Source organism: Penicillium atrosanguineum, assembly GCF_028827265.1.
Source record: "Penicillium atrosanguineum strain IBT 20685 chromosome Unknown utg000003l_segment0_segment0, whole genome shotgun sequence".
NCBI lineage: Eukaryota > Fungi > Ascomycota > Eurotiomycetes > Eurotiales > Aspergillaceae > Penicillium > Penicillium atrosanguineum.
Genome location: NW_026623135.1, coordinates 2,894,340 through 2,919,624, shown reverse-complemented (window position 1 = coordinate 2,919,624; position 25,285 = coordinate 2,894,340). Strand labels below are relative to the sequence as shown.

General features: G+C 49.0%; 12 protein-coding genes across 12 annotated transcripts; 7 read left to right on the top strand and 5 right to left on the bottom strand.

Annotated features, from left to right (window-relative positions):
* Nucleotides 1–225: 225 nt before the first annotated feature.
* N7443_004534 (TPR domain protein) lies at nucleotides 226–2,593 on the bottom strand (the record flags this gene model as incomplete). Its single annotated transcript, XM_056884590.1, has 3 exons — nucleotides 226–1,099; nucleotides 1,151–1,855; nucleotides 1,911–2,593. 3 exons carry the CDS (start codon nucleotides 2,591–2,593, stop codon nucleotides 226–228), a joined length of 2,262 nt encoding a protein of 753 aa, XP_056742868.1.
* Nucleotides 2,594–4,487: 1,894 nt separating this feature from the next.
* On the top strand, nucleotides 4,488–5,517 carry N7443_004533 (putative MFS monocarboxylate transporter; the record flags this gene model as incomplete). Its single annotated transcript, XM_056884589.1, has 2 exons — nucleotides 4,488–4,553; nucleotides 4,606–5,517. 2 exons carry the CDS (start codon nucleotides 4,488–4,490, stop codon nucleotides 5,515–5,517), a joined length of 978 nt encoding a protein of 325 aa, XP_056742867.1.
* A 426-nt stretch (nucleotides 5,518–5,943) lies between these two features.
* On the top strand, nucleotides 5,944–7,496 carry N7443_004532 (Frag1/DRAM/Sfk1 family protein; the record flags this gene model as incomplete). The annotated part of the gene is made up of 7 exons (XM_056884588.1): nucleotides 5,944–6,005; nucleotides 6,073–6,129; nucleotides 6,187–6,456; nucleotides 6,508–6,716; nucleotides 6,766–6,893; nucleotides 7,178–7,333; nucleotides 7,380–7,496. 7 exons carry the CDS (start codon nucleotides 5,944–5,946, stop codon nucleotides 7,494–7,496), a joined length of 999 nt encoding a protein of 332 aa, XP_056742866.1.
* A 1,648-nt stretch (nucleotides 7,497–9,144) lies between these two features.
* N7443_004531 (uncharacterized protein) lies at nucleotides 9,145–10,093 on the top strand (the record flags this gene model as incomplete). The annotated part of the gene is made up of 3 exons (XM_056884587.1): nucleotides 9,145–9,267; nucleotides 9,372–9,652; nucleotides 9,757–10,093. The coding sequence occupies 3 exons, from the start codon at nucleotides 9,145–9,147 to the stop codon at nucleotides 10,091–10,093; spliced, it is 741 nt and encodes a 246-aa protein (XP_056742865.1).
* Nucleotides 10,094–10,879: 786 nt separating this feature from the next.
* Nucleotides 10,880–11,398, top strand: N7443_004530 (uncharacterized protein; the record flags this gene model as incomplete). The annotated part of the gene is made up of 3 exons (XM_056884586.1): nucleotides 10,880–11,032; nucleotides 11,097–11,320; nucleotides 11,380–11,398. 3 exons carry the CDS (start codon nucleotides 10,880–10,882, stop codon nucleotides 11,396–11,398), a joined length of 396 nt encoding a protein of 131 aa, XP_056742864.1.
* A 139-nt stretch (nucleotides 11,399–11,537) lies between these two features.
* gpi16 (GPI-anchored transamidase subunit GPI16) lies at nucleotides 11,538–13,387 on the bottom strand (the record flags this gene model as incomplete). Its single annotated transcript, XM_056884585.1, has 2 exons — nucleotides 11,538–12,957; nucleotides 13,020–13,387. 2 exons carry the CDS (start codon nucleotides 13,385–13,387, stop codon nucleotides 11,538–11,540), a joined length of 1,788 nt encoding a protein of 595 aa, XP_056742863.1.
* A 345-nt stretch (nucleotides 13,388–13,732) lies between these two features.
* N7443_004528 (LUC7 domain-containing protein) lies at nucleotides 13,733–14,745 on the top strand (the record flags this gene model as incomplete). The annotated part of the gene is made up of 3 exons (XM_056884584.1): nucleotides 13,733–13,775; nucleotides 13,862–14,193; nucleotides 14,254–14,745. 3 exons carry the CDS (start codon nucleotides 13,733–13,735, stop codon nucleotides 14,743–14,745), a joined length of 867 nt encoding a protein of 288 aa, XP_056742862.1.
* A 543-nt stretch (nucleotides 14,746–15,288) lies between these two features.
* On the bottom strand, nucleotides 15,289–17,775 carry N7443_004527 (uncharacterized protein; the record flags this gene model as incomplete). The annotated part of the gene is made up of 2 exons (XM_056884583.1): nucleotides 15,289–17,061; nucleotides 17,119–17,775. The coding sequence occupies 2 exons, from the start codon at nucleotides 17,773–17,775 to the stop codon at nucleotides 15,289–15,291; spliced, it is 2,430 nt and encodes an 809-aa protein (XP_056742861.1).
* Nucleotides 17,776–18,558: 783 nt separating this feature from the next.
* Nucleotides 18,559–19,302, top strand: N7443_004526 (uncharacterized protein; the record flags this gene model as incomplete). Its single annotated transcript, XM_056884582.1, has 1 exon — nucleotides 18,559–19,302. The coding sequence occupies one exon, from the start codon at nucleotides 18,559–18,561 to the stop codon at nucleotides 19,300–19,302; it is 744 nt and encodes a 247-aa protein (XP_056742860.1).
* Nucleotides 19,303–19,487: 185 nt separating this feature from the next.
* Nucleotides 19,488–21,269, bottom strand: N7443_004525 (uncharacterized protein; the record flags this gene model as incomplete). The annotated part of the gene is made up of 2 exons (XM_056884581.1): nucleotides 19,488–21,145; nucleotides 21,200–21,269. 2 exons carry the CDS (start codon nucleotides 21,267–21,269, stop codon nucleotides 19,488–19,490), a joined length of 1,728 nt encoding a protein of 575 aa, XP_056742859.1.
* Nucleotides 21,270–21,507: 238 nt separating this feature from the next.
* On the top strand, nucleotides 21,508–22,496 carry pre9 (proteasome core particle subunit alpha 3; the record flags this gene model as incomplete). Its single annotated transcript, XM_056884580.1, has 3 exons — nucleotides 21,508–21,531; nucleotides 21,595–22,273; nucleotides 22,357–22,496. 3 exons carry the CDS (start codon nucleotides 21,508–21,510, stop codon nucleotides 22,494–22,496), a joined length of 843 nt encoding a protein of 280 aa, XP_056742858.1.
* A 1,297-nt stretch (nucleotides 22,497–23,793) lies between these two features.
* Nucleotides 23,794–24,132, bottom strand: N7443_004523 (uncharacterized protein; the record flags this gene model as incomplete). The annotated part of the gene is made up of 1 exon (XM_056884579.1): nucleotides 23,794–24,132. The coding sequence occupies one exon, from the start codon at nucleotides 24,130–24,132 to the stop codon at nucleotides 23,794–23,796; it is 339 nt and encodes a 112-aa protein (XP_056742857.1).
* Between the last annotated feature and the right edge of the window lie 1,153 nt (nucleotides 24,133–25,285).

The window sequence follows — 25,285 nt, the reverse complement described above, 5'->3', positions numbered from 1 at the left end:
CAGGCTGGGGTTCAAATTTCTTAGAGTAATAGTGTAATAGAAATGTTATCGGAAAATTGCATCTCATACCCCAGTATATCATGTGTGTGGGCAATATAAGAGCAATCAGCGGATAACAATACATTTGTAAATAATAAGCCCATGTTCACACGCGATTCAACGTTCGTCGCAGTTCCACAAACGGACTAAGTACCATATGACATCCAATGTGGCAAACATCAACCTCTATTTAGCGGTAGGAAGTAAACCATCAAGTCGCTCTGAGAGCTTACCATATGTTTCATCGAAGGTTTGGTCTTCACCGATGCATATCCTGTAGGAAATTCTGGCATATTCCTCCGCTTGGGCCTCGAGGCCAGGCGCCACAACATGGTAAGCGCCAGAGAGAATCATCCAACACCCAACGACACTATCGATCATCAATCCCCATTTCTTGACAATTAGCGGTCGGCCTGAGGCATGGGGGGTTTCCCCGCCGTCAATCACATAGCCCAATGACTCCAGGGCTTGCAGGCCAAATATCACAGCCTTCCGAGGCTGGCGGGACGCGGCATAAGCTGCTGCGAGATTCAGATATGGTGTCCAAATTGCAAGGCGAGGGACTTCGGAGGCTGGTTGAGTATATGTTTCTGCGAGTCCAAAAACTGTTTCTTCGATTTTCGGTAAATATGACTTCCGCGATTTAAACAGCCTTTCCAAATCGGCCAGAGTTTCCGCTCGCTTTATCACGATGGTTTTGTCGGTTTTTTGGATATTTTGACATATGATGCAATCGCATCTGAAGCCCCAATGCTTTAGCTCCACTGAAACTCCTTCGGACTCACGGTTAAAAGGTGATTTGTACCAGAACGTGACTTCAGTGTTTGGGGCGAGATCTTTTGTAGCACGAATAACCATCATATCTCCAATAAATGAGCGCCGGGCATTACTTAAGCAAGAATGATTGATGTATGATGCCAGGGGCCAGACTCCACAAGAGTGGTATTGCTCATTATCTTTCTTAGCCGTCGCGTCACTTGTCATTGCGCTTATATGAGTCTCACGAGAGGAAAGGGGGCATCCAAAACAATTCAGTTGGATTATTCTTTCGACAAGGAAGCTACATAGTCGGTGTTAGATACTTTCTCAAGATATTAGCAGAGGCACGTACGTATCCACGATAGGTATACCGTCTATTTCTGGGATATTCACGGGCTTGTATGTGCCATGGTGAAGATCGGTGAAAGTGGGTTGTAGAGAGGGATTTCTATAGAGCCTTTGGGCTACTGACTCAATGAGCTCTGCCTGAGTTCCTAGAGTCATAGTGTCCTTTTGTGCGTTGATCAAAAGAGTTAGGTTCCGTGTTGTGTCTTTAACGTCGTGAAAGGCATGAGCAAAAGCCTTCTCACAGAATAGTAGGTCACCAGCTTTTACTGCTTCTGTCGTAAATAAACCTCTTCCACGAGACTTCGTTGGTCTTACAGAGACAGGTCCAATGAAACTACCACGGTCAAGGTGCGGTGGCTGACGTTTTCTTGCCTCTAGCTGCATTCTCTTGAATTCATATTTGCCGATACCTGCTTCTGCCAGACGCGCAGAGGCTCGCTCAAATTCGCGTCGAGCGAGGGTATTTTCTGGATATTTCTCACTGAGCGCCTTATTAGTTTCACAGGATTCTCGAAACCTTTGGAGATAGTAGAGAGCTTGAGCTTTCCGAAAAAGGGCTTTCTCTGAGGGCTCGGGCCCGCAGGATGCTTCCTCGACATCAAGCAGTGCTGCATCAAATTGATGGGTTTTGAGAAAACTAAGGGCACGGTTGAGCTTGATTGTAATGGCTACCTCATTTGAGGGGGAGGATTCCAGAGCCTTTGAGTAGCTGCCATCATGATCAGCCTCAGCCTTCTTAGATACATCTGCTACTTCAACCTCACCTTTCTATTGCGAGATGATAATCAGCCTGGTTAAAAAAGTCGTTTCCTCTCATCTTCCAAGAATTGGAAAAGTCTCCATCCTCAGTAATCCGTTTTCTCCAGGACAGCGGGACTAGGCTGCCAAATTCTGGAATAAACCTGACATCGGACAAATGGTCGACACGAAGCCCATAGTCGCCGTCTGCCATCACTTTCACATAAGGCTCTTTCACCACGATCACTGTTCCTTCGGTGAGATGATACGCCCTTGAAAGCTCTTGTCCTTGATTGTACAATTGCAACATGAGAACTCTACCTTCCTCATCCTCCACAATCGCCATTATAGCGGTCATTATGTCAGTCGGGGTGACTGTTCTTAATAACAGATAACGTCCATGGTGATGCGTCTCAATGTAAAGGTCTTTTATCATGACTTTGCTCAATTCTTTGAGAGAAGCAATGCATGGAGCGTATGCCGAAGGTATAAATGACGATCGAATTTCCTTAGAGCTCTTAGGTTCTTTTTTGTTCATCAGTTGTCGGAGCCTCATTTGTCGAAACATAAACTGCCTTAAAACCTCATCCCGGGACTTCTTTGATATGGCCCGCCGGCCCTTGAAGCTTTGGGCTCTTTTGAGGTTTTGTTTTTGTATATTAAGGACCTGTAAGTATTTCGGGACTTGAGAGACATCATGGGTATTCATATTGGCGAGGGAAAACGGAGCAATGTGCACGTAGTAGCCTTTGAATGGAGTCTTCAGTACTGGAAAGTCTTCGGCGAGAATGAAGAGGGATCCAAAAGATGCAATCTATATTCTGGGAGTTGAAAGGGAAGGGGGATGCGTTGTCGAGGAGAGGTGACAAGGGTTATATGTAAGAAAAGTGAGAAGGGGGAGGGGAAATGCGTTGTCACTGTGGAATTGCAAGGGTTGCTGCATATTCCAAATAGCAAACCATGCATTGGATGAACACGTAGGAGATTTTGAAGGGACCTGGTGGGATTGATGCATCAAAGCCACTTAATTTGCCATATTCTGTGATACATTACGAATATACCTAGAGCACCATTCGCAAACATCGTATGCATCATGTGACCATTGTTTCAAGTACTAATAGATATCAGTCAGCTATACATCATATCAGTATGAGTCTGCTACCTAAGGCTGAGGCTTCGTACCAATTTGTAGCGGGTTGGGTATTTGTTGATGCTGGATTTGGACGCTTTGAGTTGAAACCGTGTCGAGTGGGGTTGGGCTCGTTTGGTTGTTTTTGGAAGCTGTAGTAATATTTATGGATAGAGTCATATACCTTCTCATGTTTTCTTTTCGATGTCAGATGTGTGGAAGGGCTTACGGGATACTTAGGGATTAGTAAGACAGTTTCAGCTCATAAAAGCCTAGGTGTTATGTATAAATAGTTGGGGAAGCTGGGGTGAGTAAAGCAAACACGCGTCTGAATGCTAGGTATTATCAGCCTAGTGGGCGTGCAGCCGGCTTTTCAGAACAAAACGTTCAAAGTCTCCGGAAAGAGATCACAGCTGTTCAAAGAAGTAAGTGCTTACAGGCGGGGGAACTGGCGCCGTTATTCGACCATAACGTTAAATCTTTCCTCGGGGGCCCCCGCCCCCGAGCCGTTTGCAAACCTCCAAACAGATTGGTAGGAATATTCTAGGAGCATGTAGTATGGGATATGGTATTGATTAGCTGGTGTCAACGGTGCGAGCTAATATTGGAATTGCACATTTTTTTGACCATAGTTTTGAAGGCATATTATCAGTACCAATCTAAGGACTATTCGTATTTGATCACTAAATATATTTTCTATCATAGTAATAATCCAATGTGACCTTTGATAACTACTCTAGGCTGGTGAATTGATGTGGCAGGGTCTGTGAGGCTGACACCATCGGGCCGATGGACGTGGGTGATCATCACAGCCAACCATCCAGAACGCCTTCTTACACAACATGTGCCAGAAATATCGGAGATCACCGCAGCCAAGATCAACATTTCCCAAAATAATCGGTAGAGCTCGGCTATTGACTGCCGAACGGACCGAAAACGAGCATCTCATTCGCGTGACTAATGGAAACCCCATGGGCATTGACTCCACATTTTGGAGGCCGGGGTAAATTTCCGAGCTACAACTAGTCATGGGACCCTGCAGCCATGTTGGCCGGTGTTTTGAGTTTCTATAGATGCAGCTATGACTGAGAAAACTTCTTGCTATGAGGATGAGCAGCCTTCAGTTACGCTCCAAAGACCCTCCGAATTAAACGATGATTCCGTCAAGCCGATTCAAAACGGTGGCTTGCAAGCCTGGCTAAGTGTCCTTGCAGGATTCTGTGTATTTGTGAATTCTTGGTGAGCGAAGCATTCCACCTCTTAATTTTTTTTGTCAAGTTTCCAGTTAACGAGTGGCTTAAGGGGAATACTCACTACCTTTGGCGCTTTTCAAGAATACTACAAAACCGAACTCCTTTCGGATTTGTCTCCATCAACAATATCTTGGATAGGGAGTGTTCAAGCAACGCTAATCCCGATGGTTGGAATAATCTCTGGTCCGTTGGTTGATTCGGGATATCTACGCCCGCTAATGATGTCCGGGTCTTTCTTGACGGTTTTTGGATTAATGATGACTAGTCTTGCCACAGAGTATTACCAAGTTAGTGTCATCGGATTCAATTTATTAGTAAAATATCTAACTATGAGCATAGATACTTCTTGCCCAAGGCTTCTGCGTCGGCCTAGGTGGTGGAATTTCCTACATTCCAGCATTAACCGTGATTTCGACAAGCTTCACAGCAAAACGCCCAATTGCCATTGGCACTGCTTCAATTGGATCAAGTGTTGGGGCCGTCATATTCCCAGTCATGTTCCGCCAGCTTCAGCCTAAAATCGGATTTCCTTGGGCCGTTCGCTGTATTGGCTTCGTCAGTCTGCTCATGGCAATCGTCGCATGCATCATATTGTATTGCCGGCCAGTTCCCAAAATGCGCGCCCGAAGCTTGGTTGATTGGCAAGCCTTTCGCGAGCCATCATTTATGTTATTCTCTGTCTCACTCACTCTCGTTATGCTTGCATACTACGTGCCTATCTTCTACGTCGCCTCATACGCACGGACTGTGGTGCACACTACGACAAGTCTTTCCTTTTACATGGTAGCTATTGTCAACGGGTCTTCTGTATTTGGTCGCGTTGTTCCATACCTACTCGTTGCCTATGTCAAACCAATCACTATCCTCATGATAAGCGTGACGGCCTCGGCAATCGCGATGTTCACCTGGATTGCCGCGACCAAGACCGCGGGCTTCATTGTTTGGGCTTGCTATTGGGGTATCCTGAGTGGGGTTCTTGTAACAGCGCCGACTTCCATTGTTGCACATCCTGTCTTTTGTCCTAATGTGAACTATATGGGTACCCGGTTGGGTATGATGTGGGGTATCTCTTCGTTCGGTGCCCTTGCGGGGACACCCATTGCGGGAGCACTCGTCAATTTAGACACGGCTAATTTCCTGCGGGCCCAAGTGTTTGCTGGGTGTATGATGGTTGGAGCAGTGCTTTTACAGTTGTGGCCTGGATATAAGGTATTCCGCCATGATCGCAATCGTGATCAACGACAAGCATAATGGTCCCTGGTTGCGCATTGATTACCTCTCGTTGAAGCAGTACATGAACGTTTTGAATATTCGTATTAGTGGTACAATCAATCTTCAATCTATCAAGCCCTTTATTATTCGAAAATCGATTTGTATAGTGTTAACTAACTTGTTACTGACGGTGAAAGTCAATTGGTAGATGTCGTGACGTCACCCCACCCGAGTCCGAGAGGTACTAATCTAGTTGCAGCGATAAATTCCCATTTCGTGGATCTGAAACCCGAAAAGGACGAGCAATTGATCTTGCCTAGAAAAGTACTGTCGTAATACACTAATTTGGGGTATACTAGTCTAGATTGGAATAGAGAGATTACAATATCTCAGGACATGGCATGGTGCTTTCTGACACCACTCATATTCCCTCTCATTCACATTTGTAACCTTCCAGAGGGAAACATGTGGATCTTATCATTTTGGCTGTTTCCCGTTATCTCAGGCTGCATGTGGCTAGGTATGAGGTCTCGCTGATATTTGGACGCCATGTACTCACGTGCTTCTAGCTATGCTAGTAGCCATGCTTTCCAGTTGGGCGGCGGATGGGAAGCCCATATATTCCACGATGACTGACGGATTGACAATTCCGTACGTAAATTTGATCTTATTTCCAGATTTACGCAGCTAAACTGGTGAAATTCTCAGATACATCTCGCATATCGGTGCCGAAGGACTCAAGCCTTTGTTTATTGCAGGCAGTGCAGTTACAGGCGTCTTCCTCGACTTAGCTCTCCTTTCAGAGCGCTGGCTACGGCATTCAGGTCAACTCGCTCCAAACAAAGGGAAATTTGACAAAACTTGCGCGGTCGGATCTATCATATTCTCCTTCACTGGCGCTCTTGGGCTTTTGCTACTATCTATATTTGACGTCAAGCACCATGATCACCTACATTACGGATTCTTGATCATGTTCATGTGAGAATATGTTCCAACAGATTGAATAGCAGTTTTCTGACCGATTTGCAGAGTAAGCTATGTGGTTAACGCTATCCTGGTCTGTCTTGAGTACATATGGATCGGTCGGTTCTATCGATCACAGATACCGATATTGTTGGCCAGCTTTTACATTAAAGCTCTATTCGTTGTCCTCGAAATCGGTGTGGCCATTGGATTTGGTATTTGCATGAAGTCCAAAACTTCACATAGAAAGAACGCAGCCGCTGTTCTGGAATGGGGTAAGTCTCAGTCCCGATCTATGACCCGACTAGGTGCTGACCAGACAAGTTGCTGCCCTCATCTTTGCATTCTATATCTTCTCCTTCATCATTGATTTACTGCCGTCTGTTCGTACTCGTAAGCGAGTACCTCAAGGGGAGAAATATCCTCATCCAAGAGTTACTACAGACCCAGAGGTACCGACAAATTTTTAGTGATATCTGTGTCTCTGGGAAGAATGAAATACCATTTTGTGGATCCATCCAACGTTATGATTGGACTCGAAGTTTTGAGCTCATGAATTTTATCTCCATGGGGCTCAAGTGACCAATCTGATCCACTTTTGCTCCTTGAAGTCTGGTTGTCTACCCGTGATGAAATCATAGACTTTTCAGTATACGACACGCGGAAAAATTGATGGTTCAGGATATTAAAGAGAAATATTCTCCTGTTTTCAAGATTAAATGTACTCTGGCTTCAGTTGCTCAGTATGGAGAATTTTTACAGTCATCCGACAGGACTAGTCACCTGGATCGCCCGTTCCATGCAGTCCATTAGTGCGATCATTGTCCTTGGAATCACAGCCTGGGCTGCTCGAGATACAAAGACTGTCACCGTCATTTTCTCCTTAGTTATTGTATGTACCCTATTTTCAAACATATCGCCTTCTAACAATGGCGTAGGCTGCCTTGACCGTGGTGATTATCCCCTTTACAATTGGTATAAGCTGCATATCGCGACGCCATAAATGGCATATTCTCCCCCTAATCGCTATTGACGGAGCTATGTCTTACTTGTAAGTACTAGCGAGAGATCGCCATTGTGTTTATACTGAATCATGCCATAGATGGATTACATCGGCCATATTCCTCTCCCTTGATTTCAATCGTATGAACTGCCGAATCATACCCTGGAACGGAGAAGCGGTTTGTAGCAGAAAATATACCGCCGAAGCTTTCAGTTTCATTGCATTGTCAGTGATTCCAAATAAGTTTTGAGTTCTTATACTGACTGTTACTCTAAGTTTCACAACGCTCATGAGTCTGTGCGCTGAAATAGCGTATATATATTCTGTCAAGCCAGGAACTGTGCGACAGAAAGAGGTAGTGCAGCCTGAAGAGCGCATAGCCCAGAATCTGAATGCAGCTGGTGTGCTTTAGTGCCAGCAGAGACTCCTGTATCGTTTTTGGGTAATCAATTTTGATGTCAAGCTTCCATATGTTTATCTCTCCGATTAATCAATTGAAGAAACTACTCTAGTAAGCTCAATGAACTGTACGTGTGACAAAAGATTTGAAAGTCGTATTGAGGTGCATGACAAGATTGTCAAGTCGCTGGTATACCCTCTTGTCGGATGCCTTCTTTGAAGTTTCATAACCACGGCTTTCCTCGATGAAAACTAATCTTACTTAAACTTAAGGCCATTTCTACATGAATTCTATTGTCTAACTTGAGAAATCAATGTCTTGACTGCCTTCTTTCTCGTTATTTATATGATGAAATTATTTCGATCCCCAGGGATTCTTTACGAATGAGCATTTGAGGGCTCCTAAATGCTTCAAATTGTTGTAGTCCCAAAGTTGTATTCAATTCCTTACAAAAGATTTTACTTGTGTATAGTACTCAGGTGCTGTCTAAGCACATGCGTGTCCTGCTATTCAAGCGGCCAAGGGATCGTTGGGTTAGACGGACTGGACAGTGTTCTGTCCAAAACGTCAGAAGAATCCAAAGGTTCCCTTAACCCGCCTTCATCTCTGTTTCCAATGCCATTTACAAAGTGAACCATGATCTTCAGACCCTTAAGCATGTCTATATTACAATGGTCACATATTACAAGACAGTGTCGTTTGTTATTGAGGAGCTCTATACCCCAGAGCATGCTCTTAGCTGAAGCGATCCGAAGGAACGCGAATGGAAGTATGGCCTTCCGGAGTATCAGATGTTGCTAGGTACTCGCATGGGCAAGAAGGTAGCATATGTTGTGCTAAATGCGTTTCCACGAGGCACACGCCGTATCAGCAAGATTCCATTACGGCTTTGAGGATTTACATCCAGATCTCAATTCGCGCTTTGACCTTGAGATCTAGCCCAAGGGATCTTGTTGGCTTTTTGCGCCGATTGCCTACAGGCACAGGACCGCTCAAGGGCCGACTCTCTGGCGGTTAACAGACCAGTGACGTAGTTCATATCAATGCGCGGCCTTCCGAAACGGCGGAAATATTGGGAAGGTCCTACCGCTTCGGATTCTGCTTATCGGTTCCAAAAGCTCCGGTAAACGTTTGTTTGCCTCGACTGATCCCCCACACATCGTTTAATGATTCATATAAGGGCTTGAGCCTCAATTATCAGTGCCCTGTTATCATTGAGGTCTGTTCTGTGGACCCCGGTTATCCTCTAAGCGCCATGTCATATATGCTTTACTATTTTCCTTACTCAATATGCTCTCTCATGGTCCGATACACCTTAGCGGTGAGAGGGCCCCCCGTGGAGGGGGAGGTCGACTGGAAAGTCGAAGAGAAAGATGTCAACATAATTACAGGAGACCAGCTCACAGAGCACTTCCTAAGCGAAGTGAATCCAGCAGGATTTGCAAGTATCCCTCATCCCACTCTTTCAGGATCTATAACCAGTATTTCTGAAGAAATCAATGCAGCTGTCTCTAATCAAGTGTTCAGGTGCCGGTTCTCGCCAACCCTGCCGTTCTACGTAAACCCCTTGCCGAAAGCCAAGACATCACGCTCTACATAGCAGAACACTACCCCAGACTGCTGCCATTAGCTCTACGGAACGAGATCATCCAGCGTTTGAGCGATTTGCACACGATCAACTATTTCTCCCTGTCGTTTACAGGCAGACCTGACGTGGCGCTGGGCTTGAAAAACCGAGTGATCAAGGCCCTTCAAGATCCGAAATCGAGTGCCAAGTACCAGGAATTACTGAAACACAAATTATCTATGTGAGATGATCCGCCTCCACGAAGATCTCGGTCAGACACCAAGACCGCCACTGTCCCCATTTTCGGCCTTGCGTGTCGTGTTGACACAGGCTACGGCTGACCAGAATATTTGGTGGCAGAATCGAAAACGACAAAATCGGTGGTTTGACATCTAACCGCGTCGCCGAGGCTGAAGAGCGGACCAGTGCTGTCCTAGGAGATCTAGTGGTCCGCCAAACTCAGGAAGGCAAGGGCCGAGGCCCGTGGATACTCGATACCGAGTATCCCACTGCTCTCGACGCTCACTTAGCAATCTTCTTAGCCCGTCTGCAGGATGTGAACAGGCACGATCTGATCCCGCCGGAGCTCAGCGAGTATGTCAAGACGGCGATTGCGGGGCCTGAATTCTCGGCTGCTTTGAAAGGCGTGGAAGGTGGGCGCACTGTGGGCAAAAAGGTCTAGACAACATATAAATGTAGTTTGCTTGTCCACCGTCGGCGGTAACTACGCCGTATCAGATTAGATCGAGATCATGAGCTTCACCCTATCCACCTAGTATCAAGGCGACTATTTCTCTATCTTCTAATTGATATTTTATGTAACTGCAATCCGTCAGGCTGAATGGACGATGACTTGAAAGAGTGGAGGTCTCATTTGATTTTGAAAAAAATATTGGGAATATTGCAAAATAAAGTAGTGATATCGGGGCTTTACCTAAGGCCCGTTACAAATTACATGCGCGAGTAGAACTGTAGAGTTGCTTGCTAATCATTGCAATCATACCAACATTAAGAATGCAGATTAAATTATCAATGACCTCTAGAAAGTGAATTGCCTACATAGTTCAATATTATTATTATTTTCATTGGTTAAACTTGATCGAAGTCACTGTTCGAGGGAGTAATTAAGTCTGGTTGCATAGCTTACTCAGCGTGTAGCGCAGGCCAACCATATACAGGGCAACCTCTCGCCCGAAGCTCATAATGACTTCATCTTGCGCCTAAATTATCAGGAATCCTGGCCCATGAGGTAATAAAAGTCGCCTTCCCCTATAACATCGTGCGGCATCAACGCAATATGGTTTCGATTATCTTGTCCATCATTGAGTATGTCAATCGTCTTGTGAAGAGAGACCCCGCAAAACAACGTCATCGCCAGTCTACTTTCTAAATTCAAGTATATAAGCCTGCGCGTCTTGAAAATGATTCACAAATTAATATCATTTACAGATCCACTTGATCAGCCGATATGCCTGAAACATCAGGTCACTCTTCTGCCGTCTCAGGCGGCTCCAGCGCTGTGCCCACTCCTGCGAATAACAGTAGTTCATGGGGCGACAAGGTCTTCCGAAAGGGAGGCTCGGAGAATGAACCCATAAACGAAGGCGAGGGTCACGTCCATGTAAGTGTTGCTAGTTGCTAGATTCGCCTATGGCAAAGAGATCTCAAATTTACATATATTCCAGGCTAGCAACCCACGGGACACGATCGGTAACTTCCTCGGTTTGCAGGACCAGAAGACGCGCGCCGAGAATAAGTTTAAAGAACGAGCTGGCCTTGTAGATGGTCAGAAGCCTTACACAGAAGATGGTGGGCCTACATGTGCGGGTGAGGACCACACCTTCGCAGGCCGTAAGCCCGGCGGCTCGGATACCTGGCCTGGATGGGAAACGACGAAGAGTTTCTTCGGGTGAGTGGCGAATGACCTTTTGGAGTGTTTATTACGGAACATGCTGATGATGGTCACAGTGCTGGCAATGTGAACTAAGGATTTGTCCTTCCATTATTGACTTTTGCGATGTACGAATTTATGGACAGCCGAAAGGGTAGGAAGGAATTCTTATTTAATCATGTAAACATTGAATATGTTAAAAGCATAGTCTACAGGATGAGTAGTGCGGTTTGCCTTACTCAACCTTTGTCGCCTTCGGCCGTAAAATGTCTCTTAGCATCACTAGTTTGCTCAGGATGCGACCTTTGAGCGTATGAGCTCCAAGAGCAGCGGCTTCATCCACGGACACAATACGCCGCACCAGCAAATTGAACACTGTGCCAAACCCAAGAGCAATCACCGTGCTCGTAAGGATAATCACGTTGTACGGCATACTGAAATCAGGAGTAGGCAGGGGAAGCAAAAGGCTCGTGGAACGAATATAGACCGGACTACTGTCTGGGGAATTCAGAATGCGGATGACCGCAGGCGCGACATTGAATCCTCGGTTGGCATCCGGCGGATACTCAGTATAACGCAGAATTGCCTTTTCAAAGTCGTAGGTCAAGGTCACAGTTGAAGCTGCAGGTACCGACAAAGCCAGTTCCAGCTGTGATCCGCGCTCCCGGTCGATGGCGGGTCGGAAGAAGGTCTCGGTAACGAGGTCGGAGGCAGGGATCTCCTGGCGGACTCCATTGCGGCCGGTAATTGTAGCCTGTAGTGTATGGATATATGGCCGAAGGAACCACGGAAGTGATTCAAAGTAGATAAAGTCGACGGCTGTCGTTTCGGATGGATTGCCGAAGATGATGCGCATGCCACCACGCTCTTGACCGTGGCCAACGATGGTCCGCTCAGCATGGAGAATGGGCTCCTCAAGCGGGACCTTGGTGTTCATTTGCTGCTCGTGAACGGCAAGGTCGAATGGCTGCTCGGGATCCAATTTGAAACAGCGTGTGTAACCATCGTCCTGCTTAATTTCTGAGGCGCCTTCGGAAGTAAACACACTCCGCTCGTGAGGAACCCGAAGGCAAACAGATTGCTCGCTGTCAGTCTCGGCAAGAGGACACACGCCTTGTAAGGATCGCCCGAATACCTCTGTGAGGCTCCAACCCGTTTCAGTCATCTTCTCCAGAGGGTAGCAGGTATCTTCTGAGTTATACTGCTTGGAGGTGTCGCAGACAAGCTGTTCATTAGGGACGGGTCTGGGAATAGGGTTGGCTCGAGGTCGTTTAGACCGTTCAATATCCAAAACCATATCCACGGTCTGCTCAATTTGGACGAGGCACTCGCCGCCAGGAGGACAGACAGGCCGCATATCCACAGACATACTCTGCCATGCGGCGTCAAAGAGTTTGTGGCCATCGAAGAGACTAGAGATACCAGCCTTGCCCTTGCATGGAAGGAGCTTCAAGAATGGTGTCAGATTCTCCGTGCAAACTACCTCTCCGGGAAGGATTCCGTGGAGAAGATGAAGACCATCAGTTTTCGAATGGTCGCCGGTAGGCTCAAAGGAAACGACTGGTCGTGTGGTTCGGGTGGAATCGACAAAGTTCAATGAGGCGCAGAACAGACCCGATAGAGACTGTGTCAATGTAATCCATCTCGCGAATGCCCTGGCACAGTTAGCATCCAATATACTCTTCCAATGCAGAGAAAAAATAAAGTCAGGACATACTCTTCGTCATCTGCAGCATTGATCCACGCCCAAAGTTCAACACCAGTACCTCCTTCTTTGCTGCCATTCCATGGCCTAGAGCCCCAGCTTTCAGCGTCCCATCGCCCAGTGCTAAAGCGAAGATGAAGCTCTTTTGTATGTGCATGTTGCAGGATTTGGCCCAGTGCCCGGGGGAAGTATCGGAAATGCTGGTTGTCGAATGATTGTTGCGAAGTATTACCCCGGAAATTGAACGAGGCTAGGAGGGAGGATTGAGGAAGTGGTTGGAGGAATAGCTGTTCATGGTAGTCCGACAATGCCAAAACATTTGAGCCCCATAGCGCGACAGCAAGCGTCAACAAGAACGAGAAAAGTGAGAAGGTCGTCATCACTTCATGCCGGAGCTCGGTCTGCGCTGCCCCTGGTCCATGCGATGAACAGTCGAGGCGGGGAGTGTTTTCACTAGGGACTGTGGATTTTCAGACCAAAAGGCACACTACGTCACCGGGAAAGACCCTTGAAAGCGCCGAAAGCCTTGGACATCAGACACAAAGTCGAATGGGCGAATGTTCAACCCGGAGGAGCACATCTGGTCTGTTGATCGTCGCGCCTCACCGCCTTCCCTAGCGCCAGGACCAAAAAACCTCCAGGACTTCGCCGTTCACCCCCAAAGCCCCCGCATTTTCGTGTGCCATTGTTGCTATTCTTCCTCCTTGGATACATAGGCATTGACCATGGCGGCGGAACAGAGAAAGCTGCTCGAGCAGCTCATGGGAGGTATGTTCTTTGGAACTTGTGCTTCTACGCAATCTGCAACCTACCCCGATTCCCCGGACTCAAGCTAACCACGACTTCACCTATAGCTGACCAGCTTATTGGCACCGGCGCTCAGGGTCGCAATTCCCAGCTCCAAATCACAGACCCCAAAGTCTGCCGCTCCTACCTTGTCGGAACTTGCCCGCACGACCTCTTCACCAACACCAAGCAGGACCTCGGACCCTGCCCGAAGGTGCACAGTGAAGGATTGAAGACGGAGTACGAGGCGGCGTCTCCAACGGAGAAGGCGAAATGGGGCTTTGAGTTTGACTACATGCGCGATATGCAAAAGTACATTGACGACTGTGACCGCCGCATTGATACTGCGCAACGCCGGCTGGAGAAGACGCCAGACGAGATCCGGCAAACCAATGCTCTGGTATGCCCAGGGACCCGCACCTCTGTTCTGCTTTAATATGTTTGCTAATACTCGATATAGCTCAAACAAATCGCCGACCTCACTAACACCATTAACGGCGGCCTTCTCGAAGTCTCCGTCCTTGGCGAGACAGGTTCCGTCGCAATGGCCATGACCGAAATGCACAAGGTCCGCACCGCTAAGCACCAAAAGGAGACCTGCGAGCGTGACCTCAAGAACCTCCAAGATACCTCCGGTCCGTCTGGCCACCAGAAATTGCAAGTTTGCGACGTCTGCGGTGCCTACCTGAGTCGACTCGATAACGACCGACGATTGGCTGATCACTTCTTCGGAAAGATGCACATGGGATACTCGGATATGCGTAGGACCTCCAAGAGGCTTGCTGTGGAGCTGAAAGGCCGCGCCCCGCCGGTGCGCCAACACCATGAAGACGAGGATCCTTATAGTGCAGGTGGCCGATCTGGAGGACGTGGCCCCCGTTATGGTGGTGGTGGTGGTGGTGGTGGAGGTGGCGGTGGAGGTTATCGCCGTCGTGGTGGTGGAAGATGGTAATGAGTCCCGATTTCTTTCTGCTCGGTTTAGGTCTTTTGCATAGCGCAGGCGTTCTCTACGTGCGGTACGGGGATGATGCTCGGTGACGATAGGTGTACCCGCCATGCGCTCAATATATCCATGTTTCTTGTTGAATACCACAAATATCCTGACATTAAGCTGCTTGAAAACTCTCGGGATTGAAAACAATTTGTAAACTTCATTAGACTGAAGGGATATCTTGAGGAACAAGTTTCAACCTGGTGGGTCTAGGTCTACTCCAGGGCTGGTGGTCCCCTGTTACAATGTATTGCCAGAAGCACTACAGGAAAGTAGATAGTAACACTACAAAGCAGATCAATTTTTTGCGGTTGAACCAGCAGCACTGGCTGTGGGTATTCCACTATCATAAAACCTGAAAAACCTCATCCCGGGAATTTTAGTATCCCAAACACCTGACTGCAAATGCAGCATGACAACCCACTAAGAAATAACCAGAAGGGAAAGAACTCAAAGAAAACTGTACAGTACAAGATAAAGTATTCAGATATCATCAAAATGGCATTAGACGTTCGGCTGCGGGACGTGGCCGTTCGCCTGGGTCTCAAAGAGTGCCTGCATAAGCGTGTCGTAATTGCCTGCTGCAGCGGGCTGGCGAGTTAGGATGTCGCGAACGACGTTCAATTGAGCCATGTCCACGTTTGGGGCGGTCTTGAGGAGTTGCTGAATAGCAGGTGCGCTGACTTGTGCACCGAGCACCTGTACCGCGGCGGCCATGCCGGTCACGGCGGGCTGTTGAAAACCGGAAATTTGGCTTGGTTGCTGTCCAAAGCCGGTATTGGATGGAGGGGTAGGTGCGACTTGAGCGGCCGGTGCATGGCCGGGAGTCGAGAACTGGTGGGGCTGAGGGGTGGCTCCAACAGCTGTCAAAGGACTGGCAGAAGCCGCGGGCTCCAGGCTGGGTCGGTGAGAGGGCGGTTGAACAGAGGGTGGGTTCGAGTCGCCGGTCTTAACAACAAAAACGATGAGTAGGGTGCGCTCATTCATAGGACCCTCGAGCGAGTTGTTTTCCAGAAGCTCGATGAACTCAGGCTTGTTGGTGACGCCTGCTTCAATGGGGACAATATAAGTGTCTTTAACGGCTTGTAAAGGATGCTTTCCGATAACACCGTAGCGCTTTCGGCCGGAGAAGTATTCGAAAAGTTTGTCAAAGCCAGCACGCTCAGTAGGGTCATGAGGGCTGCCGACGGCAATCACGGACACATCGGTGGAAGCACTGAAGCGCAGGCCACAAAGGTAATTGCTCGCGAGTTGGATATCAATTCGTCCATCAATCAGCAGTGTCGACGGAGCAAGTTGACTCCACGGAATCCGGCCACTCAGGTCTGCACCTCCAACATGCTTAGCAGAAGACATGAACTCAGAGACAGGAATCATGGCGAGCTTGCCACGCCAGACAATGCCGTCATCGGAGAAGTCTTTGGGTGAATATGGAGGAGAATCAGGCTCATCATCACGAAGCAGTTGGTCAATCTCGGCATCTGCTTGAATCCTCCTGCCATGGGGCACTGGCTCGCGGACATTGGTGGCAACTTCAGGAAAGACGTGATCGTGGTGTTCTCCGGAGGGTGAGTGACCTCGGCCTTGTCTTCTGCCCTTGGGTTGCTGAAACTTTGGGGTGGTCGGACTCTGGTTTGCTGGGCTGCCATCAGCACCCTCAGCAGTGCTTCGGCGAGGTCCAGTCGAGAAGACAGATTCTGTGGCAGCGTTTTGAACGTCGTCTTCAATCAATTCCTCGCCCTTATGTGTGCGTCGAATGCGGGGACCCTGTTCTTGAATAATGATGTGCTGTCTTTCAGATTCTCGTTTAATCTCTGCGTCCTTTTGTTGCAACTCCTCGCTCGCCATCTCCTCCGGCTTCATCCTAGATAGGAGGTCGGGTGAGAGACTACCTACGAGCAAACGGTCCCGTAGAGAAGGATTCTTCTTTACGTTGAACAGGATCGTTCGTAATTGCAACTTATATGGTTCGGTAGGCTCGCCTGTCCGTCCACAGAAATGGTTGTACATGGCATCCTCGATGGCGAGACCGAGTTGCCGTGCAGCATCCTCTGCATTTTGTCCACCGGGCAATGAATAAGAGCCCTTCTTCTGTGCCGCAGTGACCTGTTCTACAAATAGCTTGATGAGAGCCGTGGCTGCGCTCTTGCGAGCCGGGATCACCAGGTCTTCCACAGTACCAACTGCGGCAGACATATTAGTTGAAGGTTCTGTCTTGACTTTCGAAGCTGCCGCTGGGGACTGTGGAGAGACTCTTTGCTGCTTGACCTGTGGTCCCTGTAAAATCCAGTTAGCTTGGTGGTAGGTCAAAGGGTATAAAGACAAAATACACACCATATCCGTCTCTGGTTGTTCCTCAAGCTTGCGCTTGTTGGTGCTCGACCGGCGGGAGTCATGGCCATTCTTCTCAGGCTCAACCGATGCGGAGGGGGCAGGAGCAGGAGACTGGCCAGGACCAGGTGTCGCAGAGGTTCCAGCCCGAGCTGGAGTTCCGGACTCCGCCTTGCCCTGGCTCTTGCGGCTGCTACCCTTCTTGCCCTTCTTCTTCTTGGACTTCTTCTCCTCGGCTTCCTGCCGCCGACTCTCAGCAACCTGTTCCCAGGGCTTCTCGCCCCTTGCGATCTTGTCCAACAGCTCTCTGTGGTTCTCGGGTCTGCATTGCTCACAGTAGTATTTGTCCGGTTCTGAACCCTTGGCGAATGTAAGGCCCATGCAATCGTTGTGTTGCCATGCCAGGCAGTTGTCGCAGCAGATCATGTCACGCTCGACATCTTCCTCCTCTTCATATTGGCCACAGATACATCGGATAATTTCCTCATCTTCGCCTTCGCTGGGTCCGGGTGTAGGTTCGGCGGAGGTCTTGCTGCCCTTGTCTTTAGGGCTCTTGCCCTTGCCTTTCTTCGCGGGCGTATCAGGCAGCTCGAGGTTCTTATGCTGGCCCTTGGTCGCGCGACCGGAGCGTCGTGGTTCGTCTGTGGCGGCTGTTAGCATATTGTGCTTTGTTGAGTGGCCACTCGCTGCTGTCGGGCCAAATCATGGGTTGTCCACCGGTGGGTGGGCTCAAGTCGGTGCCTGAGAGTGTGGTGTACGAATGCTTACCGGCCATGACAAAAGTAGAAGGTTGTACTACAGGACGATGAAAAGATGCCAGCGGTCGCAGTCTTCTCTCTACGAGCACAAAGGGGCTAATAGTAATACACAAGAGAAAAAGCAAGACGCTAAAACAGCGCCGGGGCCTGGTCCACGGTATTACTTCGTCACCAAAGCTGTTTCCCCAAGACTCCGAGGGGACTTGCACAGGTGAGTGGTGGCGAAATATGCGCTGAGGTGTGTTTTGACAGGTTCTGCGATCCCTTGCTGCGCGTCCTTCGCGACTTGTCGCTCTGCGGGATCGCGTGCGATGTTGTGGTCGCTCTGAGAGGGAAAACGGCGGGAAATAATCGCCAAAATTGATATAGCGGTCGCTGATCTAGCAGACGCGCGACAGCGATGACACTCAGGTTGATGGAGGGAGATGGAATTGTGAGTGTCCAAGATCAGGAGAGGAAGATGTGTCAGTGGCTTGGGTGATTATGTAATACTTTCACGTGATTCACCAGCCACGCCCTGGGATCGCGATGAGCTTCTCCAGCTTCGCCAGTTCCCCACTTGCTGAGCAAAATCCACTTTGCAAATATCAAATCAAGTTGAAACTAGCTGCAATCTCAACTCATTCCTCCTTGACCCACTCAATATCCGTACCTGAAAACGCACGTTTTTATCTCTCTCTCAACAATGGCGGACGTCCGATCACTCCTCCGGAATGAACTAGCTTCGCGCAAGGGCGCATCGCCGAATACCACAGGAAACCGAGTTAGCAAAAAGCGCAAGGTCGATAACGGAGAGGGCGTGATGCGCAAGAAGCTGCGGTCCACAGATATTGAGGCCGTTCAGGCTGCTGCGAGTGCACAGGGCGCTGGGCCTAGCGCTGAAGGGACAATTGAGGATGACGTCTTGGAGCCCGTCGAAGAGGCCGAGCTCGAAGAACCGCTCGATGAGAACCAACAGACCGATTCACCAACTGCGCAACAAATACCGCCAACGCCATTGCAAGAATCTTTTGGCTCTGTCGACGAAGACGAATGGGCCGCCTTTGAACGCGAAGTCGCCGCGCCAACCCGAATGGCACATGCCCCGGCTGCTATCGCAGCTGAAGCCACTATATCCGCGGCCCCCGTAACCAACGAGGAGCTTGCGGCACAACAAGAGAAAGAGAAAGCGTCCGCTGGTCGGACACGCGAAGCCGAGTTAGAAGGAGAGCGGGAAGACGCCGCACGATTTATGGAGGAAGAGTTCGATGAGATGGACCAACTCGAGGAGCGTGTACGGAGGTTGAAGCATATGAGAGAAGAACTGCGACAAAAACGTGCCGAGGACCAGACCAGAGACGTCCCTATGGCTTCGGATGATCAACGAGCGGCTGAGAGTGACAGTGACGAGGACGACTACGAGGATTGGGATGATTGGCGATTTAAATGATTACGAGAAGCGGAATAGCTTGCCGGTTCTACAGAAAAGGACTTGAGCTCCCTTATAATCTACAATGATACCCTCAACAAAATGAATGGCTTTTTTTCAGAAAATCTCCATAGTTTTCACGACCTCGGTGTGTGAATCTCGGCTTTACAGTTAAACATGTTAATATTAAACCTCATTTCGGTCTTTTATTTGCCAGGATTTTCTTGCTCGCCAGCGGGTGTCTCATCAACGTCCATGTAGCTCCGCAATCCATCTTTGCGAACCTTCATAGCTTCTGCAATCTCGGCCTCGCCTTCTTTAAGAAGGTGTTTGCCACGAATCACATCACCTCGCTGCCTCCGCTTCTCTTCCTCCACGCGTTTCTCTCGTTCCTCAAGGGCTTTTTCGCGCTTCTCCCTCTCCCTCCGCTTCCTGTCGATCTCTTGATGTTGTTCCGCAGTCAACTGCTCCTCCGGCGGCGGGGGCAATGTAGATATGTACGCCTCGATTAACGGGTAACGAATCTTGGCTGGGAGTGTAATGGATCGGATATCTGTGATGATCTGGACCGGAAGGGCCTCTATATTCGAAGAACGGTTCAAGGAATGCAAAGGAACTGATTTGAGCAGGGTTGAAAGATCCGACTTGCGAGTACTTTCAGGGAGCTTGAGCTTCGAAATATAGTCACGGTAGAACTTTTCGCGATCCTTGTCTGAAAGTTTCGTGTCTTTCATCTCTGCTTCTTTTCGGTATTTGCGTTTGAACTCGGGCCAATATAGTTTGGGTGTTGCGTACTCCTGGAGGAAAGCCAGGTATTTGATGCGGGGGTCTTGCTTTTCCTGTTTCGCCTTGCGCTCTTGAACATCCTTGATGCGATCTCGGCTCCAATTTGAGAAGATTTCCTTTCGGTGCTTCATGTTCGAAGGCGCCGTGTACCTGGTGTCCTCGAAGATGCGGCCTTCTTCGATAACGGTCTCCCATGTCGTGAAGGGATTAATATTGAAGTCGTCCAGCAAGTCGCGGAAGAGTGCTTCGGCATCAGCGTCGGTTAACTGGAGCCCTTCCGCACCCTCTTCCCAGTCTTCTTCTCCAGGCTCACCATATTCACCCGGGTCCAGGCCATAATCTTCGCCCATTGCAGCGAGTTGGTATTCCATATCTTCCTCTGTGAACTCGACCGGTTTGTCCTGCGCATCTGGACTTTCGGTACGAGTACGCTTAGATGGTTGGCCTCCTTCATCCTCTCCCTCGCTGTCCGTTACTTCCACTTCTTCGTATTCGTCGCTGTCTTCGGCGCCTCCTGGGCCAGCGGTTGGTTCCTTCTGAGCAGTATTTTCCTGGGGTGATGTCGACACCGGCTGAGCAGCTACGACATTCTTGATTGGCTCCTCGACTTCTTCGCCTCGTTCTTTTCGTTCTTTCTTTTCGCGCTCAAGGCGGTCATACTCGGTCACGCCCTTCAAAACCTCTTGCGGAAACTTCCAGAAGCTCTCATTCGTTTCGGGGTTGTGGACAAATCGTCTTCCAAGCTTGGTCTTCACTAGGACCCATGGCGCGCAATCCGGTATGGAGTGCTTCGACTTTGGTCGGTCTTGGGGCCCTCGTCGCTCTCGATCATGGTAGCTTGTTCCTCCGCGGAAGGCACCACGACCCTGTCCATGTTGCTGTTGACTGAATAGCCCCGCGCCAGGTGCGTAGCCTGTCGGTCCATAGGGCGTAGAGGAAAAAGGTGGTAGTGTTTCGGGCGCGTAGTCGGGGAGTGTCTGTGTAGGTTCCGGAGCGGTTGGTACGGGTTGAGACGACTGTCCCTGTGGTCGAGTATATGTTGATTGCTTTGTAGCAGCATTATAATAGTATAAATGACCTGAAAATTCACCATTAGCAAGTTCCTTCGAGTCCGATCACGCGCAAAACCAACCTGAAGGCGCTCGATGCTCTGTCCACCCCGGTGGCAACGGAGGTGGAGCTGTGTATGTTGATTTGAGCATTCCAAAAGTGAGGCTCTGGATGATCAAATTAGCAGAGCCTGGGCTCAAAGCTGGAGAAACAAAAGAGCGGAAGCTTTGGTGTGGTGAGGTGGTCCGAGCTTGGCGGATGACAGAGGACGCGCCAGGGCGAGTTGCCTGGAACTTCGAGCTAATCTGCAACTCCGACCTCCCCTACCTCCTCAATCTCCCACTTCCTCTACTCTTTTCAATTGTTGCTTCGTTACGTCTTATCTGCAACATGTCTCGGCGTTACGATTCACGGGTGAGTTGATTCGGGCATTTTCAGTGGGGGCAGCTCCAGCTAACCTATGACGCTGTTCACTAGACTACCATCTTCTCCCCCGAGGGTCGACTGTATCAGGTCGAATATGCCCTCGAAGCCATCTCCCACGCAGGTACTGCTCTTGGTATCCTAGCCAAGGATGGCATTGTCCTCGCCGCGGAGAGGAAGGTCACCAGCAAGCTGCTTGAGCAGGACACATCCGCTGAGAAGCTCTACACAATCAACGAGTGCGTCAACAATCCCTTTCTATCCAACGAATGCATCACAGACCCTCTCGAGAGCTTTGAGCTAATGATTTGCAGTAACATGATCTGCGCAGTGGCTGGCATGAACGCCGATGCCAACATTCTGATCAACTACGCCCGTCAGAACGCCCAACGTTACCTCCTCACCTACAACGAAGACATTCCCTGCGAACAGCTTGTGCGCCGGTTGTGTGACTTGAAGCAAGGATATACGCAGCATGGTGGTCTCCGTCCATTCGGTGTGTCGTTCATCTATGCCGGATGGGATCACCTTCGTCAGTTCCAGCTGTACCAGAGCAACCCGAGTGGAAATTACGGCGGATGGAAGGCGACAAGTGTCGGTGCGAACAATGCCAGCGCACAGAGTCTCCTCAAGCAGGACTACAAGGAAGACCAGACTTTGCAGGAAGCCTGCGCCATGGCGGTGAAGGTCCTGAGCAAGACTATGGATTCGACGAAGCTCAGCAGTGAGAAGAGTGAGTTTCGTAACCCTATACGATGTCGGCTATCTTGTCGATTCATTGGACCCCAAAGTACTGATCAGCTGTTCTTCTACCAGTCGAGTTCGCAACAGTGGGTAAGACTAATGACGGAAAGATCTACCACCACCTGTGGACCGCTGATGAGATCGATGCGCTCCTACGGGAACAAGGGCTGGCTAAGGTTGATGATGAGCCCGAGGCTGGTGAGATTAAATAGATTAATACCTTTGCCCGTTGTTTTCAAATACTTGAAAATCAATATCTGCAGTTCATCCTTATCTGTGTCTTTCTTCTATTCTAAAGTTGCTCCCTAAACGATGCTCAATCTCGGCGGCTTTCGTGATATGGCATTTACCCGGTCAGACGGCTACTGCTAATGACTGCATTGCAGCTGCTTCCTCATGACGTGGCATACCTTCAGCCGGTAGGTCTTACTCTAACCGCCTCGTTGTCCACGAGTGACGATGTTTGATGCAGTAGATTCAAACAGGCCGGACCACGTAGTTGTCGGTCCCATGGCTTGGGAGTCAATCTGTTGGTTCCCATAGATTAATGTCTCCGATTCCACATCTCGCCTGACGATATATATCCACCGGGCCGCCATTCCATTTCATGACCATAAGCCATCTGACAATTGATCTTTGACCTTGAAACAAGCTTGGATATTGCTGCAAATCAGAAGGCCCAGAAAGCCTCTGCTCTCTTATGGGGACTGCATCATAGCATTATGAGATTGTTTACTCGTTGCTGTATGTGCGCTGACGCTAGCCAACTAGCTAGATGGAAGAAAAGGTCTATTGAACTGTCAAGTGGAAATTGTCTTACAATCTGGAATTCCACACAGGTACCTTTTCATCACTTCTTTGAACTACTGAGGCAGTTTTATATCGTGGACACCCTTTGTCGGATCAGAGCCACGCTGACTAAGTGTTATAGATCCACCACACGTGACATGGGGAATGAGGGGTTTCACTGTCCTCCTGACAGCAACACTTCTCTCAAACACCATTGGGACCTTATCTGGAGCCCTCTCATGATTGAATGGCTACTATGCTATCATCTCCAGGCTCCAGTGGCTTTCCACCGGGAGTCTGCAGCAAAAGACCCCCTTTCTCCATGAGACTCCAACCGTCTCAGCGAACCGCTCACCCAAGAAAACACGGCGCTTATGAGATGACTAGTCTTCATTAATATATTATGGGACGATGGCAGCCTATGAAAAATCTGCAATTGCAGCACCTTAACCAATAAGGCTTGGTTCACATTTCTCACGCTATTGGGAGCGACGATGCCTGTCACGTTGCAGAAACTCGATTCAGACTTGATGTCACAGACAATCTTGCTATGTGTGGTGAAACATGAAACGCCCTGAAAATTCCACCATTCGATAAGATGACAGGAGAGGAAACGAGAAAAGCAAACCAAAAACACGAAGTTAGGGCCAATCAACCTTGGAATACAAGTCGCTGTTCGCTCAATAAAAAGCACCAATTTTGACAACCGACAACACCGCCTTATCTCACAAGGGTGTTCCTTCGGGTCTCACGCTCCCGTTGCAGGACGAAAATCTCCTTGTCCAAGTCCATTATGAGCTTGTGGGACCGATCCATTGAGGCTACCAAAGTGGCACCCTCCCGTTTCCACCGTTCGAGACGGTCGACCTCGGCGCTTCGCCGCCGGAATTTTGTCTCGATCTTCTCGCAGAGACGGCATTTGCTGTTATCACTCTCGGTCATGTTCACGAGTTTCATTCCGCATGTTTCACCTGTGCGATACTCGTAATTGCATCGGTGGGCGAAGTTGGTCCAGCTCCAGTCTCCGCAGGAGTATCGCTTCTGGTTGTAAAAGCACATGCCTATCGAATGCGTTAGTTCCGTTTGGTACCAAGCTAAGATCAAACCTACTTGCTATCGGACTGGGGTCTTGTTTCAGGTTCAGTCCGACTGGTTGATAGGCTCTGCCTGACCTCTCCAAACTTGTCAAGCGAGTTTGATAGGCTGACCTTGGACTTCTCTAGTCAATGGCCTTCTCGAAGGAGGTTTAATGGAGTAAAATTGTTCTCAAAAAGTTCTTCCTCTGAGCTGTTCTATGGATATGGCTTGCTGATTTCCAAGACTGATGTCTTTGATTTTGAAACCCGAGGGATGATTGTCAACTCCTCGGAACTTCAAGGGGTCCTGGAAGGTCCTATTTATGTTTTGGTCGGGCTTTACATGTCATCGTTTGGGTCTCCTAAGTTCGTGTCGTCCTCTTGGTGATCGACGCTCGCTGGCGGGGGCACGGCTTACCGTCCGTGACTCTCATTCATCGAATTTCACCTTGCAACCTGGTCAAGCTCGATCCGGTTGGCTGTCAGCAGTTCTTCGGATAGCGGAGACTGTAAGATGTCCAAGGTATCTCGGATGGAGTCACCAAGGATGAATCGTTGCTTCAAGGGTGCATGAAATTTTTGCCTGTGGCGATTCCTGTCCCCATGATGATGCACCACGAGCTGGAAAATCCCTCATTCCATGGCTGCCGTCGTCCAATTCCAAGTCTCGACTACTGCAACTATGCCGTCGCCTATTACCCCTCCCCGCCTTCATGTGCATGTCGTTCGCATGGAGTCGAATTCCTGTGATTTTGTTGCGTACTGCATCGACGATCCTGCATGATTGAGTTTCTCGGGTCTCTGCCAGCTGTCACTTTCATGCAAATATCAGACTTCCTTTGGTCAGGGATGACCTTGTTTCCAAGCAAGAAGAAATGCTATCGTCGTTTCTGAATGTGACGGCACCTCTGCACCATCCCCTGTGACTCCACCTCAAGGAGATGGTGTGCCTTCCCACCCTTTTTTCGCCAATTCCAATTGATTGGCTCACTGCGTCAATTATCATGAGCTTTGACACAAGATTTCGACGCGAGTGTCCTACTTTCGTCCAGAGATGTTTCCACTCGGCGACGCCTTCTGTGTGATTGTATACGCAAGCACTCTCATATTGTTGCCACACTTTTCTTTTTCTGCCA